This window comes from Nuphar pumila, chromosome 3 (assembly GCF_984573655.1).
Source record: "Nuphar pumila chromosome 3, dmNupPumi1.hap1.1, whole genome shotgun sequence".
In the NCBI taxonomy this organism is placed as follows: Eukaryota; Viridiplantae; Streptophyta; class Magnoliopsida; order Nymphaeales; family Nymphaeaceae; genus Nuphar; species Nuphar pumila.
In genome coordinates, this window is record NC_143251.1 from 139,329,507 (window position 1) to 139,345,866 (window position 16,360).

General features: G+C 37.4%; 1 protein-coding gene and 1 pseudogene across 3 annotated transcripts; one reads left to right on the forward strand and one right to left on the reverse strand.

Annotated features, from left to right (window-relative positions):
- Positions 1–407: 407 nt before the first annotated feature.
- Positions 408–5,688, reverse strand: LOC149844067 (eukaryotic translation initiation factor 3 subunit B-like). Its single transcript, XM_090000297.1, has 11 exons — positions 5,446–5,688; positions 5,112–5,349; positions 3,858–4,004; positions 3,261–3,389; positions 2,717–2,845; positions 2,530–2,613; positions 2,319–2,443; positions 2,009–2,207; positions 1,362–1,894; positions 1,058–1,166; positions 408–970 (listed from the first exon to the last, which is right to left on the reverse strand). The coding sequence occupies exons 1-11, from the start codon at positions 5,610–5,612 to the stop codon at positions 626–628; spliced, it is 2,205 nt and encodes a 734-aa protein (XP_089856423.1). The 5' UTR covers positions 5,613–5,688; the 3' UTR covers positions 408–625.
- A 7,636-nt stretch (positions 5,689–13,324) lies between these two features.
- LOC149844068 (membrane metalloprotease ARASP, chloroplastic pseudogene) lies at positions 13,325–15,930 on the forward strand (annotated as a pseudogene). Of its 2 annotated transcripts, XR_016431180.1 has the most exons (2): positions 13,325–15,013; positions 15,734–15,930. The product of XR_016431180.1 is annotated as a membrane metalloprotease ARASP, chloroplastic pseudogene, transcript variant X2 (transcript). The 2 variants fall into 2 exon arrangements; XR_016431179.1 differs by lacking the exon at positions 15,734–15,930 and having other exon boundaries at positions 13,325–15,342.
- The last annotated feature ends 430 nt before the right edge of the window (positions 15,931–16,360 follow it).

Genomic DNA, 16,360 nt, shown 5'->3' on the forward strand with positions numbered 1-16,360 from the left:
GGTGGAAGGTAGCTCTATGGCTAGTGATTCTGTTGTAATCATAGCCAGGCCAACTTTGAGGGTTTTTTGCTTTTCTTTTTTCTTTTTGAACCATTCATTTTTTCTGTTTTGTTCATTCTTTTGCATAAAGGATAGAACAGAGTGGCATCACAAATTTAAGGGCTATGAGGCTCCAATATCAGGAGAGCTCCACTGCCGGGAAACCAAAAGGAGGAGCAAAAAGAGGTTCTGATTTATCCGTGAACCCGAGTCCACATCAATTCAGCTGAGGACAAAGTGACTCCCAAACCGAATAAAGCATTTACAGCAAACCTGGGCCTCAAACTAAACTGAGATTATCCTGAAACCCCAAGCCCCAAAATATTGATAGGTGTACCTCTCCCAACCCCAGTTCTGCACCTAGTAACTTAAATAAGAAAAGGATTACCATTAGATTGAATATGCAAAACATAAAGTTCTTATACATTAGCTCTTCAATTCTCTCCAGCCAAAATTTTTATCTCAGTAATGGTTTAAGCTTCACTCTACCAGGAAGGAAAGTATCGATGAAGGATCACAAACTTTGGTGGGTGACGAGCAGTAAAGCAAGCAGGCAAACAATTCTTCAAACCTCAACCGACTTTTCTCACTCCTGTTCGTCCCCAAAGTTCACAATGTCTTCAGTAACATCCAAGATCTCTTCCACCTCCACCTCCTTTGCCTCGTATTCTTCCTCTTCATCACTGGGTTCCCCATCTCGCAACTCCTGCCGATATATCTTTTCTTCTTCGTGTAGCTGTTTCCATTCCTTCACCCATCCATCCCATTCCTCCTGCAACAGCCTTCTCTTCTCCCTGTCCTGCTCACCCAACAACAATGAAACATCTTGGTCCTCTGCTTCGTACTTCTTGCTGTACTTCTTCAAGTTCTTTGCAATCTCATCCTCTTTCTCAGGAGGCAAGAGCGTTGGTGGCCTTGGACGCCATAAAAACTACAGTTTCAGAATATCAATACCATCAGAAACAGTCACAGTTATATCAAATGCTTCTAATGACATTTAACTCTGATTTGTTCTTACCTGATAAAAGTGGTCTCGTGGTATCCGATACAACAACTTGCCATGGAAAGACCAGATATTGAATCCATTCTCCATTTCATGAACGGAAGTAACGGCTGTTGCAACATATCTGCACAAACACATACAGCGCAACATGAGAGGGAAGGGGGAAAAGAGGAAGAAATCCTGCTGTTCTGACAGAAAATCGAGATTAGAAACTTCTATGTTCTATGACTACATGGTGAGCATATATATGTAAGATATGCATGAATGGAAGCAACAATTATGTACAACAGACACCCATTGATCATCAACACTAACTCACCTTCCAGTAGGATCCCATTCAATATCAGTTGCCATGAAATGCTCGCCTGTTGCCATGGTCTCAAGCTCATCAACGTTGTAAAACTCAAGCTGGCCATTGAAACCCTTCATGCCAGCAAGGATAATGAAGCGGCCTGTAGGAGACCAATACAAGGCATTGGCTTGCTTGCCTTTCAGTGTGGTAAGCTTCGAGACACGGCCTGTGTGATGAGCAGTTCGCATGGAGTAGAAACTGATGTCAGGTCGGGGACTGTCACCATGGATAACTGCAAACCTATGACCTTTGGGTTCCCAGGCAAAGGCAATAATTTTGTCATTCTTGTTCTCAAGCTCCAAAACTTCAATTGGAATGTCTCGTTCTTTTATGCGAAAGAGCTCAAAGCCAGTATGTGTGCTTTTCTTTGTCTTTGTGTAGCGGTCCACTTTTACAGCAAGATAGTCACCATTGTTTTGCCAATACATCTTGCAGTCACTAACACTGAAGAGATTTTTCTGCCTCAGCTCCTCTCTGCCAGGAATTTGAACAAGACTAACCTGAAAGAATTAATCAAATTATAACACAAAAATATAAACTTGTACCCTAATGCAACCCATATCCTTATACATGATGAAAAATGATTGCCGAATATAATTGAAATCCTCCCTTACCCTTGCAGGCTGGTTCCCACCACCTCCTTCTGGAACAAACAGTGCCAATATGGGATCAGTAGGAGACCAACAGAAGTCCATAACATTTTCAATTTTGATAGATTTCTTGTCCAGGAGCCCAAAAGTATCTGTTTCATAGACACTAATTGCATTTTTACCAATTCTAGCAAAATACTTGTCTTCCCTTCCGCCGCTCCATCTGGAAGTAAGCACACGACGACAAGATCAGCCTAAATATAGATCATGTTCATCACAATCATCATCATCATCCTGTCCTCTTAGAGTCAGGATATAGAGTTAGCTAGATTACCTAAATACAGGCCATATTACACCAGCAACACCCCCTGTTCCACCAGTGGCAAATTCATCAGCACGTCCCCTAAAATCTCGCATTACTTTACCCGTTCTCACATCAAAAATGTTTAACACAACTGTCTGAAAGAACATATGAGTTAGATGTCTAGCTGTATGGTTAATCAGAACAAAAATGAATTACTTTTCTCAGTTTGACAACAAATTACCTGTGTATCCCGAGGGTTGCTGGGTTCATGACTACTATATGTGACCAAATATCTCTCTCCAGTAGAAAAATCAATAAGTTTGACCTGTTATATATAAGCTATTATTATGATGAGCTAATCAAATTATATGGATCATCATGATTAGTGAACTGATTGCACACTTGATTTGGAAAAGGATGGAAGAAACCTGGGGATGGGTATATCGCATTAAACGGTTGAATGTTGTGGCACCTCCCCAAACAGCAGCACCCTGCCTGTGTACTGTGGCTAAGTATGTCCCCAGAGGTGACCACTGCACAAAACTCTCTGTCCAGTGCTGCAAAACAAAACCAGGAAGATCTGTTAAAAGTTAAAACAGTAGAAGTTTTCATGAAATACAGGCATAATTAGAAAACATAGCAGGAAAAGTGATCTATGTTTTAGAGAAGGACAGAGACTCAAGAAAACTGAAAAAGAGAAAAAAAAAAAGGAACGACCAGAAAAGAGAAGCTAGAAGTTTTCCATTCTGGAAGCCTGGAAAAGCAACAGTGAAACACATGAGAGAGAAACATCTCCATCTTTGCATTACCATCAGAGTCATAGTATGCCAATTAACAACATGAGAGCAAGACCATATTCAGTAAAAAAAAGGAACACATTTAAATTTTAAAAAGAAGAGTAGAGAAAAAGAGGTCATTGCTAAGGTGATACGTATACTAGATTTCCCAACAAATATATGAGATGTTACTTACCCGACGACTATAGACAAGCTCTGGCTTCAGCTGTCGAGCATCATTCCATAAAACCTCAGTATCCATACCAGAACGTATAACAAACTGGTCACGAGCTTTTTCATCAGTCAGCCATTTCTGTAGATTTTCCTGGCATAACCAGAAGCAGAAAATTTAACATCAAATAGAAAGACAGACAGACGATTTGACCTAATCTATCTTGTAGTCAATTATTCAAGATGGAGCCCATTGTAATAGAAGATACAAAAACTAACTAAAACACCGTTTTGTCATGAGATACATGGAAGATCCAACAAAGTCAACACAATTAAACAGAGTACATTAGAGATTGGACTCCAACTTAGATCATTTTGGCATGTGGAGCTTCTTATTGGCACACTACATGAATGTCATGTTATGAAGCCAATAAGAAGAAGTGATAATGTGGATAAAACATAAAAGAAACTAAATCAAAGCACACAAAAATTGACTACCTAAGTGCAAATAGTGTGTATTATTAAAACATTAGCAGCCATCATCACATAGAAGATGAACAATGTGCATCATCAACTATTAAAATATGAACCTATAGCATTCATTATCATCTAAATAGCTTACCCCAGGTGTATATGGTTTGATTTCGGCAGGAGCCCACTCATCTGGAACTTTCATAAACCTATCAAAATCATTGAACATGTTCACAGCAAATATATGTGATTTATCCAACTTGTAACCATTTGTCTTCTCCTTAGCAGTCTCTGCTTCCTGTATTGCGAGCACAAAAATAAAAGGAAACTAAGAAATCAGTTTTTTCGGCATATTATAGAGGATTCCAACAATGCCATCATAAAGATTGGACACATATTGCAAAAAATGCAGGTGACCACTAAACAGATTTAAGATGTGAGAAGATAAAAGGTTAAAGAAAATTGATATAAGATTATGAGGCCTGTAGCTTGCGGAGGATCAAGCAAGACAGCCACCACTTTAGCCCCTATCCTTTTCATTTTGTATGTGTAATCAGCAAAAGCATTAGAAATTTGTGAAGGACTGTTAACTGGAGCACTTGACCTAGACTTGCATTGGTAGTTAAAATTGGTTCAAACCAGTTGAGTTTAGGAGGTTGGTAGTTAGGAATGTGGTCTTTCTTAAATTGTGTTAAGGGGATGATTCCTCGAGTCTTGTGAGAGAACGCCCTTTGCTGTAAATGCATATAAAAAGAAACTAAGGAGAGTAATAAAAGTCTTGGTTGTTTCTGATTCAATCTCTTTTCTATTTTCTTTTTCTTGGAGGTTTTGGAGCCCCTCGAAGTGCTCCTCTGTTCTTGTAATCGTGGCTACTTGCTCTCGGAGACCAGCAAACGAGCCTCTCTTGGCTGGAATCAATCGTGAACCACGCTGTGTTCTGAAAAAGGCCTCATAATTAGTCTCTCAGTTGAGCACCATCCTTGTCCAATATGGAAGAAGGCACCAAGGCTCATGCCTGATCTGTAGAGAACCTAAATGAAAGAATTCAAGAATTCTCTCTCGCGAATGACATCAAAAGTACTGATCTCAAATTGACAGAGAAAAGTTAATTCTTAGGTATTAGCTTAAACGTTCCTTTACTTCCGCTTCCAATCCCAGGAACCAAACAACACGAATTCTCTTAATTCACCAACCACCAAGTATCCCAACACTTACGCTCTATCACACAAGAACGTGCAGAACAGGAAGATTTTCATCTTCAATCAACAATTCCCAATACTATGTGTATTCATTTCCAACTTACTGAATTTCCAAAAAAAACAATACAACCGAACCGAACCGAACCCGAGCTGAGAACTCCGGAAACCATAGAAAAAAAGAACCAACTAGTGGAGAAACTCTGCACCTGCTTCGTAGTGAACTCGATGAAGCAGAAGCCCTGTGTCTTCTGGGTCTCCGGGTTCAAAGGCATCCAGAGTCCATTCTCCTTGATGGTCCCAATCTGCCCGAAAATCTTCCTGACGACGCCCTCAAGCTTCTCGAACTTTTCGGGGCCGACGACGGGAAGGTTGTCGGCGACGACGACGCTCTCGATCCCAGAATCGAACTCGAGGTTCTCGCTCTCGATCACGTCCTCGTCGTCGCTAAGAAAACCGACCGAAACGCGAATCAGAGAAACGCGGAGACGGGCTGAAAGAAAAAGGGTGCAGGGATTTCGATTGGATTAGGGATTTGGGTACCTCAAGATGCCGAAGTTGTCGCCGGGAGGGAGATGGATGGAGTCGGGGTCGAACCTCGAGACGTCGATCTGAGAGGGGTCGACGACCAAGTGGGCCGGTTGAGGAGGAGGCTCCACCGTCGCTCCCAACCAGTGAGTGCCGTTGGCCACCACCTCCATCGTCGCCATCCTAGCTTCCTCCACCTCTTCTTCTTCTTCTTCTTTCTCTCCTCTGTTTTCTATTTTCTCTTCTGTGGAGCCGCAGGCGCTAGGGTTAGGATTTGCTTTTAATATAAAAGGGAAGGTAGTACATCATAAAGATACGTCGACACGAGGACAAGTGACGCGATTACGACTCACAAGTTTGAAATTTTGTCAGCAAATAGGACACGAGGACACGAAATTTTTTATTTTTTCAATCAATAAAAATATTGTTTTTGATATTTTAATAGTAAAAATGTATTTTTATTGAAATAATATTAAAAAGTAATAAAAAATAAAATAATATAATTTTGTTTATGATGAAGTGTTGACCAATTTTTATATGCTTGGTCTTTCCACGATGAACATGATTCAAGAAGATCTTGATGACACTTTGATTGTCACGAATTATCTAAAATTTGTTTCATCTAGTTTATATAATAAACTCCTCATTCCTATCAATTCTAAGCTCAGTATTTAACTTCAACCTAGCTATTATGACTTGACCAAGAAAATAAATCACCATCAACAAATATACAATAACTTTAAATTGATCTTCTTTCATCTGTCTTTTATCCAACCCACGTCTGAATAACTCATGACTATGAGTCAATTTTTCTTTTAGTCCCTTCTATTATAAAACAATCCATCACTCAATAGTGCTTTTCATATACCTTAAAATTTACTTCATTGCTTTCATATGAGTAGTTTTTAGTTGATGCATGATTTGAGATATTTGGTTTACTGTATGCACAGCATCTGGTTCAGTGAAGGTGAGATATTGCAACATTCTCACAATACTCAGATACTCAATAGGGTCATTATATAACTCTTATCATTAACACTTAGTTGATGTATTGAAACATGTGGTAATAAAGGCTTACCATCAAACATACCTGTTTTGCATAAGAGATATACAGTGTAATTATGATGAATCAGGATCGGACCATATTTACTTTTATCAATCTCAACTCCAAAAAAGTATTTCAATTGGCCACAACCCTTCAAATACTTTAAAATTTACTTTATTGTTCTCACAATACTCTGATACTTAGTAGGTTCATTATATAACTCTCCATCATTAGCACATGTATTGAAATATGTGTTAATAAAGGCTTACAATCAAACATACTTATTTTATCTAAAAGATCTATAGTGTACTTATGTTGAGTTAAAACCAAACCATGTTATATTTCATCAACCTCAACTCCTAAAAAGTATTTCAATTGGCCAAGATCCTTCATCTTAAAACGTTTGTTTGTTTAAAACTTCTTTTATTACCTAAATATGTTCATAAGTGAAGATCTGTATTGTTTTCAGATAAAAAATTTTGAACTATGAACCAGAGGCTTGTTTTAGCTTAAGCTTGTACACATATTTAATTGGATCATTTTCAATGTATCATTATGATTGTTTCATGTATATTTTTTCTTTCAAAGTCTACATGTAAAAATGCATTATTAACATCAAGTTGATTTAGAGTTCAATCATGATCCAGTGTTGAAAACAAGATAATAAGCATTGTTCTCATTTTTACCACAGGGTTGAACGTCTCCTCATAGTGCATGTCATGCTATTGAGTAAAGCAATTTGTAATATGTCGATATTATACCATTCAATAATTTCATCTGGTCTATATTTAATATTATAAAGCCATTTTGACCATATGACATTCTTATTTGAAGGCCTTCTAACTACTTCCCATGCATGGCATTCATGTAATGTTTTCATTTCATCATTCATGGTTTCAATCCATTTCTTATTTGGAATGACTTGAGAATAAGTAATTGGTTCTTCTTATTTTTCTATTTGCCTGATGATTTGTGCTAAAATTTTTATAACCTATTCATATTTCAATAGGATGTCTAATCATGTTTGATCTTATAAACTCTGGTTGAGTTACCACTTTATCAAATTGGGTGATAATATTTTTCACATTTTTTGACTCTTGTTTGACTTTATTATCAGTTGTCATTTGTTCCCTAACTTTAAAACCAACCACTCCTTTATTTCTTCTAGTATAGACATGGCATTCTTTATATCTCCCATCAACAATTACATTTTTCTTCAGAAGCTTCTCTTTCCTGACTGTGGTTTGTTAAAACTTCTTCTTGTGTCGTGGAAACAACATTAGGCCCTTAAAACGTCTCTTAATCTAATCATGACTGATAACATTCAATGTTGTCTTTTTTTATTTTTTTAACATGTTCTGCATTGGAATAAGACTTAAAGAAACTCTTATGAAATACCACATTTTTAAAATACGAATACATTTATTCTTAATATCATAGCACCTGAATCCCTTATAGTCATCAATATAACCAACAAATTTGCAAATGTGAGCTCTAAGTTCAAATTTATTTATTTGGTACTTATTTATATGAACATAACAAATGCACCCACCAACCTGTAATAAATCATAATTAGGATATTTTTTAAACGGTATAATAAGGAGGCTTGTAATTTAAAATCTTCATGGGCAAAATATCTATAATGTAACCAACTGAGTGAAAAGCCTTTATCCCAAGACACAAAGTTGTCATTTTGGCATGCAAGATACTTTCTTTTTGCAAACTCATTTTGTTGGAGTGTGCAAGGGCAAGATGCTCTTTTGTTGATTCTATTATTTTCAAGATAAATAATAAACTTCTTCTAAGAGTACTCACTTCTACTATCACACTAGAAATTAATGATAAACATAGAGAATTATTTTTTGACTAACATGAAATTTTATTAATATATTAAACACTTTATGCTTATGCTTCATAAAATATATCTACATATAACAAAAAAATCGTCAATAAAAGAAATATAATAACAACTACCAGAAGAAGAAGCATGCGATGTTGACCCCTATACATTGAATGCATATTTTTAAAAGGTTATGAAGCTCTTTCATTCAAATAATTAAAAAAAATAACATGACTCTTCACAAATTGACAAATTGGACAAATAACACTAACAAACTCATACTCTAAACTAGATTAAGGAATAAGCTTCTTAGAGACAAATCTTTCAATAAAATCATGACTACAATGAGTAAGTATGTACCAAACATTAGTTTTATTTGAAACTAAAAAGAGTTACATAAGGGAAATGAACTAGATGACTCTATACTAAGCTTCGAAACATGATCAATTGATTTGGACGTAGGATCTTATTTAAAGACATACATATTTGTTAACCTTTTTCCTTCAGCGAATATTCTCTTTGTGTGAAGATCCTTGACACAAATAGATGGCAGAGTAAAAACTACGCATAAAATTGTATTATCAACAAGTTTAAAAACTAAAATGAGATTTTTCTTAATATTGAAATAAAAAAAAACATTAAAGAGGTTTAGAGAACTGGACTTAGACAAAGGGATAAACACATTTTAAGTGTGTGTAATGAGGTGACGAGTCTCATCTTCAGTAATAATACAATCTTTACCATGATAAGGAATAACGTTAAGAACTTACTCTTATTACCTGTAATATGGTTGACAACTCTAGAATCAAGATACAACACCCCTTGATCATTTCGCTTTAAATTGAGTCATACGAGAGCAACAAGTAATAATTGCATGTCTGTTGAAAGTTGACCATCTTTATTATTTTTTTTGCTACTCTGACCTCTAAATTGGGCCTTACCTTGACTTCTATTTTGTATTGTTTCCTGTTTATATTTGGGGTCATTCTTAAACAAACAATTCTCTTTGATATTGTATGATTTTTTGCATATGAAGCAAGTAAGAATAGGTGTCTTCCTTGGACAACAATATTAGGTGTATTTGGTGTAGGCAGAATGCCTAAGTCTCCCTGATTACTTCCATGACCACATCTCCTACCTCCTCTAAAATAGCCACCTCTTTTACGACCTTGTGAAATATAAGTGACCACACCTTTCTGAGCATCATTAAAAGTATCAATATTAGCATTATGAGTCATCTCATAGTATAATAATTTAGCTCATAAATTCTTGAACGTGGAAAGCAAATCCAAATACTACAAAGTAGTAGAGCAAATATGATAGTAAAAGTCAAGCCCAATAAGTGCATATTGGACCGTATCCTTATCCGATACTTCATACCCCACAATCATAAGCTAATTAATGATGCTCTTCATCTTATTAAAATATTTCATGACTTACATGAAACTTTTTTTTTAATTTTGAAACTCTTTAAAAAACATTACCTTAGATTCTGAGATGTGAGAGTATGTTTTGACTAATTTAGTATATAGTTGAAAAGTTGTGCAATCATCGTCACCCCCAATGAGTACTTCTTGTAACAAAGTGAAGATAATATAGGCAACCAATGCATGATTTTTTTTCATCCACGAAATAAAATATGGATTTTTGTCATGAACAGAAGAAATCACAATCCCTTTATAATCCTTCCCTTCTTTGATAACACATTTTGGTGGATGTACCCATAGGTGTCCTGAGAGAACTTGACTACCAATGAAAGGAGCTATTTGCCTGTTTCAAGTTAAGAAATTAGAGTTATTCAATTTTTTATAAACTAGTTGTGGTAGGAAAGTAGAAGATAAAGACAATTGAAGATTTAGATCCATAACCAAGAAGGATAACAAGGACAATGAGAATAAAATAAACAAAAATATTCAACCTAAGTTGGTTCAACTTTTTTTTTTGGTCAATATTTCACAGCAGCGGAGCACAAACAACAAACTGATCGTAAGCCAGAAGTTTCTTACCTAAAGAAATTTGTGCTTATTTATGATGTCAAGATCAAGAAGAAAGAAAGAACAGATTCTTTTTATTGATTGATGCCAATCATATAGAAGAGAAAAATAATAAATATGGTCTTGCTTATTTTTTTTTTTTGAGAAAACAACGATAACAACAAATATGATTGGGAATAACTGCAAAATGTTTAGATGCTAAAATAGATATTTTAAGAAAGAAAGAAAAACAACAGACATAAATTGGGGAAAACCTGAAAAAGGCAAATAGATAGACGAAAACCAAAGATCTCTTAGAATTTACCTTGATGGACACAATCAAACATGCTCCTACTTAGGGATGGCAGTGGACCGGGGGAAAGGGGGGCCCCGCCCCACCTCGCCCCGTTTGGACCGGGGATGAAGGGTATGAAACGGGGATGGAGGCGGGGACGAAGGTTAAAATCCATCCCCGTCCGGGGATGGAGGCGGGGATGGACATGCACTTTTCCCCGCCCCGCTCCGATCCCCGCCCCAACCCCGCCCCGACCACTTTTCCCCGCAATATCCCTGCCCCGCCTCATCCCCGGTTGAACCGGGGATGGAGGACATGAAACGGGGATGAAGGCGGGGGTGGAGGATAAAATCCATCCCGGCCGGGGATGGAGGCGGGGTGGAGGATAAAATCTTGAGGCGGGACAGGGGTGGAGACCTTGTCCCCTGCCCCGCCCCACTGCCATCCCTACTCCTACTATGATACCATGGTAAATATGGTACCCGTGTGTATCTAGAACAACTATGAAGAAGGAGAGACAATATAGCTTGGGGTTGTTTCTATATTCCTATGATTCAAGATGGAAAAATAGTGTGATATGTTCATTTATTTATACAACATGAAATACAATCTTTTCCAAATACAATGACTCTCTAGATGAGAGAAACATCACTCAAATAAGAAACCATGTTCAAATAGAGAACCAACATAAGTAGAAAACCTTACAAGACATACATAAACAAGACAACAAGGGATGCCAATTCCTTTATGTTGAATTTGAATCCAATATTCAGATCCAGTTGTCGTTATCACTTAATACCCAGCCCAGCCGGCATATATATATATATATATATATATATATATATATATATATATATATATAGGCCGGGTCCGACTAGGCCCATGAACATGGGTCAGAGTTTTCCCAACATGCTAGCTTGAACCGGGCGTTTGGCCCAGCCGTTGCCCACCCCTAGTAGGCAGAGATAACACAAATAAGTATCTCACCCCGGGGCAGTTTCTCTATGTAAATATAAAAAAAAAAAATTGGGATATTTTCTAAAAGAAAGCTTAAATTTGGGCATTAATAAAAAAACAAATAAGTTAAAAAAAATAAAAAATGCACCTAAGAAATACCATGGTTACTAAAAAAGACCCAAGAATCTATTACCCTAAAGCTTTCTGGTAAATGCAATGCAAAATTAGCTCAATATCATTTTTGAAAAAATGCACCAAAGAAAGAGGGAAGTAGTCTTTGAAGGACTAGTAAATTAACTCTCTTAACTCATCGTGGGTTAGTGATAACCTAGGTTAAATGGATGGAAGTTTGTCTTTTATTAATGATGCAAAATTTTAGGTGCCTTCTTAAATTTTTTCAAAATATAGGTATATTTTTTATCAATGCCCAAACTTTAGGTGATTTCTCTTTTTTTTTAAACCAAAATCAAATATAATTGAAAAGTGCTGAATTAGGGTTTTCCACCCTTCGGGCAAGGGTTCCTAGTTAATAAAAAACAAAAACTTAGAGAGGTGTGGGCAGACCCCCTTGCTCACAAAGACACGTGGATATGAGTACATGTGACACGGAGTCGACACGCAAGTTCATTTTTTTAAATGACACGAGGACATGGGATTTTTTAATTTTTAATCAATAAAATACTATTTTTGGTATTTTAATAACAAAATAAGTTTTTTTTATTAAAATAATATATGTGCGTCATTGCCCTGTGTCCAATTATGTCAGGGAGACACCACCAAAATGACGTGTCCCTGTGACATAACCCCCAAGCCGGAAGTGCGGAACATTGTATTGCAAAAATCAACTTGGATCAACCCGTAAATGCTAATCTTATTTCCATTACTTAGCATCATAAAACTTGTAAATTTTAACTGCCTTTGACTCTAGTCCAACAAATTGGTCATTGATTATCAAGATGCATTCATTGCTCGGGTTGGATCAGCCAGTTTCAGTATTTCAATCCAGTTTAAACAAAAAATATATCAAGCATATATTTAAGGAAAATCAAAATAAATCATTTTTTTGGTACAAAATACAGTACCAACTTGTTTGTATCAACATGTTTGTATGCTTTTATATCAATACGGTTATATTGTATATAACCAAATCACTGGTTATATTTTATCACCAACGCACATTTCACTTTGAGTTGTCAGTGAGCTCACTCTCATACGTCCCAAGTGAGATGCAAGGCTTACATGTAGGGGTGTCAACGGGTTGGGTTTGGTTAGAAACCAGGTGAAACCAGACCTAACCCCGATTTTTGGGTATAGTATCGGGTCTGGACCCGAGTTTAATCTGACCCACTATAAGATAAATCATACCCAAACCCAATAAGAACTACATGAACCAGACCCATGTCACACCCGATAAAATAATATATTTTTTTATCATTTTTATATTAAAAAATTATGGGTCTTAATCGAAACTCAGGTCGGGCACAGGTCTTGTATAAAATTTCACAAACTATGTCCCACTCCATGTACTAATCGGACCTTGGAGTCCGGACCGGGGTCTTCATATTTATCATCATACCCAGACCTTATAGGGTTTGGTATGGGTTGGGTCCCAATAAACCCGACCCGTTGACACCCTAGCTAGATGTGTAGCGGTGATGAAATATAATGGGTGATATATAATATTGACAAATTGCAAGCGCCAAATTAAAAACCCTTTTTCTGACATCCACACGATATAGAAACCCCCATCCTCTCCACATTCCTAACTTCAAAATCATGCATCCTTTCTGATAGCAAATTCACACCACCCACCCACCTCTCTCTCTCTCTCTCTCTAGACCCTTTACCAGAAATGCTAAACATTCATTCAGCAACTTCAGGCAACGCTTTTCTGAGATTCGGCCGTGCAAATTCTCCATTATCCCTTTGGCCTCTACATCCCAAATCCCAGTTCAACAGGACACTACCCATTTGCTCTTCCTGCCTGAAGAAGCATATCTGCCACCAAAGACTCTTCCATTGGAGGCTAGACAGTGTTTCAAGAGATGGGTACCAATTATTTCATCAGAGAAGGGGCCCAAAACCCTCCTTAGCAGTTCCTGCTTTTGGACTAGGCAACTTGGAAGGCCCTCAATCCGTGCTTGAAGCAGTTGCAGTCCTTACGGCGATCATCGTCGTCCACGAGAGCGGCCATTTCCTGGCTGCCTACCTTCAAGGAATCCACGTGAGTAAATTTGCAGTTGGTTTTGGCCCAATTCTAGCAAAATTCAATGCAAAGAATGTAGAGTACTCCATTAGAGCATTTCCTCTTGGTGGGTTTGTGGGGTTTCCTGATAACGATCCTGAGAGCGATATACCGGCAGACGATGAGAATCTATTGAAGAACAGGCCTATTTTGGATAGAGTTTTGGTTATTTCTGCTGGTGTTGTTGCAAACATTGTTTTTGCTTACATGATCGTGTTTGTTCAAGTTTTATCTGTTGGGCTTCCTGTTCAAGAGGCCTTGCCTGGGGTGCTTGTGCCGGAAGTTCAGGTTTCTTCCGCCGCTTCGCGATACGGTTTGCGGTCTGGAGATGTAATTCTAGGTGTTAATGGAAGCGTATTGCCCAAAAGTGGTGCCTCTGTTTTTGAACTTGTTGATGTAATTAAGAAGAGCCCGAGCAGGACTTTATCCTTTAGTGTGGAGAGAGGGAACCGATCATTAGAAATCGATGTTGTCCCGGATTCGAATTCGGACGGGACCGGCAAGATCGGTGTTCAGTTATCACCACATGTTAAGGTTTCGAAAGTGGTACCGAATAATCTTGCAGAAGCTGTAGTCTATGCTGGAAAGGAGTTTTGGGGGCTTTCTTCCAATGTCTTGGACAGTTTGAAACAGACGTTTTTCAATTTTTCACAGTCTGCAAGTAAGGTTTCAGGCCCCATCGCGATCATTGCTGTCGGGGCTGAGGTAGCAAGATCTAGCACTGATGGCCTGTATCAATTTGCAGCTATCCTAAATCTCAACCTTGCTGTGATTAATCTATTGCCACTGCCTGCTCTTGATGGATGGTCCTTGCTTCTGCTTCTGATAGAGGCTGCCAGAAGAGGGAGAAAGATACCGCAAGAACTTGAGCAAAGAATTATGTCGTCGGGGATTCTGATCGTTATTACACTTGGGATGTTTCTTGTTGTGCGCGATACGCTTAATCTTGATTTTGTTAGAGAAATGTTGTGACAGAGGACACAGGAATAGATACAGAGGATGGAGAATTTTAAAGAAGTCATAATGTGTTCGTTTAGAAGTATGTCTACTTCCGCGATCCTGATCCAACAGATTCGGATGCAGCTGATGGTGCACCATCTAATGTTTTCTACCACTTGGATCCTGCAAGTGTCTCCATGATTGACAAGATATGGCTTCACTTTGTTCACAGTTTGATTCCTTGCTTGGTTCCCTTTGATTGGCAGTGATTTCTCTTCCAAGCAACATTGTAAGTCTAACGGATGGCCTTGGGGATGACTTATTGGTCTTTCCTCCAACTTGTACCTTGTAGCTTTGGTTATCAGCAGGTCATGGGTTAAAATTTAAACCCAAGTACAGTGTACTATTAGTGGGCAACAATATGCTTAGCAATGAAGAACAGCTGTAGGTTAGAATTCCTGGTTGTAGAAATGAGTTACTTTTCAAAGCATCCTTGATATCTAGAAGTATATGGGTTGCAATTGAACTGGGTGATGCAGGATGTTGCATTACAGCTTACAGGGTTACTATGTAATTTTTCTGCACATTGAAATGGTGATGTTTATGCTTTGCTGGCTATTAGTTCTGTCCCTTTCTCAAGGTTGTTGCCATTAATGCCTGCTACTGTAAATTTGGCTAGACGAGGGTTCTGGTGGGTTTCTGCTAATAATTAGAATGTCTTGCTGTTGTTGTTGGCGGTGGTTTTTCTCCTGTTATTTTTTCAAGTTTTCTAATATCGTGCATCAGTTTTTATTTAGGCATGGCCATGTTAAATCCATCATCGTATATTACATGTAGATCACTCTTTGATACCAATATAATTCCATTTTGCTGATTTTTGTGAATCTGCAATGCTAAACTTTCTTTGTGCATTTTTCGTTGTGAGTTATTATGTAGGAAATATTGCTGCATAAAAGTTTGATTCTTCTCTTTAATTGGTTCCCTACTTGAATTTTGATGTTTTTGTCAGATTGGATGAGATTTCTAGTTGACTATCAATTGGATTGGTGCATCTTCAATTGAAGAACTTCAACAGAACTTCAAATTCAAGCAAGCCACTTTATAGTCATCTTAAAGCTCACGAGCATTATTGATTCGGTAGGAAAAATAATCAGATTACACAAAACAGAAGACTGATTGGTCTGTAATTCACAATGATGTCTGTGGTTCAGATATGCTGAAAGTGTGTGTGTGCTTAAATGGTTTAACACAAATTGCATAAACTCGAGGCTCTCATGTATTTTTCATGCATCTTTAGCAATTGATGTTATTCTGTTAGAATAGTAAGGTGACATTTTCAATTCTTATATGGATGCACTTGAGATGTCAATAAAACCGGAAAAGATAGAAGTGTAGAACACAATGACAAAGGAAAATCTCTAAATTATTGAAATCTTACAGAAGTTTCTAATCACACCCTTTGTGTTACCAAAATAAAAGTCTGGTCAACAGTAACTAGTTTTTCATATTCAACCTGAGCACATGCTAACTAAACCATGGTTTAAATGAAATTTAGCTGATCTTTTCAGTTTCCCTTTTTCCCTTTTGCTGAATTGAAGATTTGAGAAATTTAGAGAATATTGGCAATTTACAAATG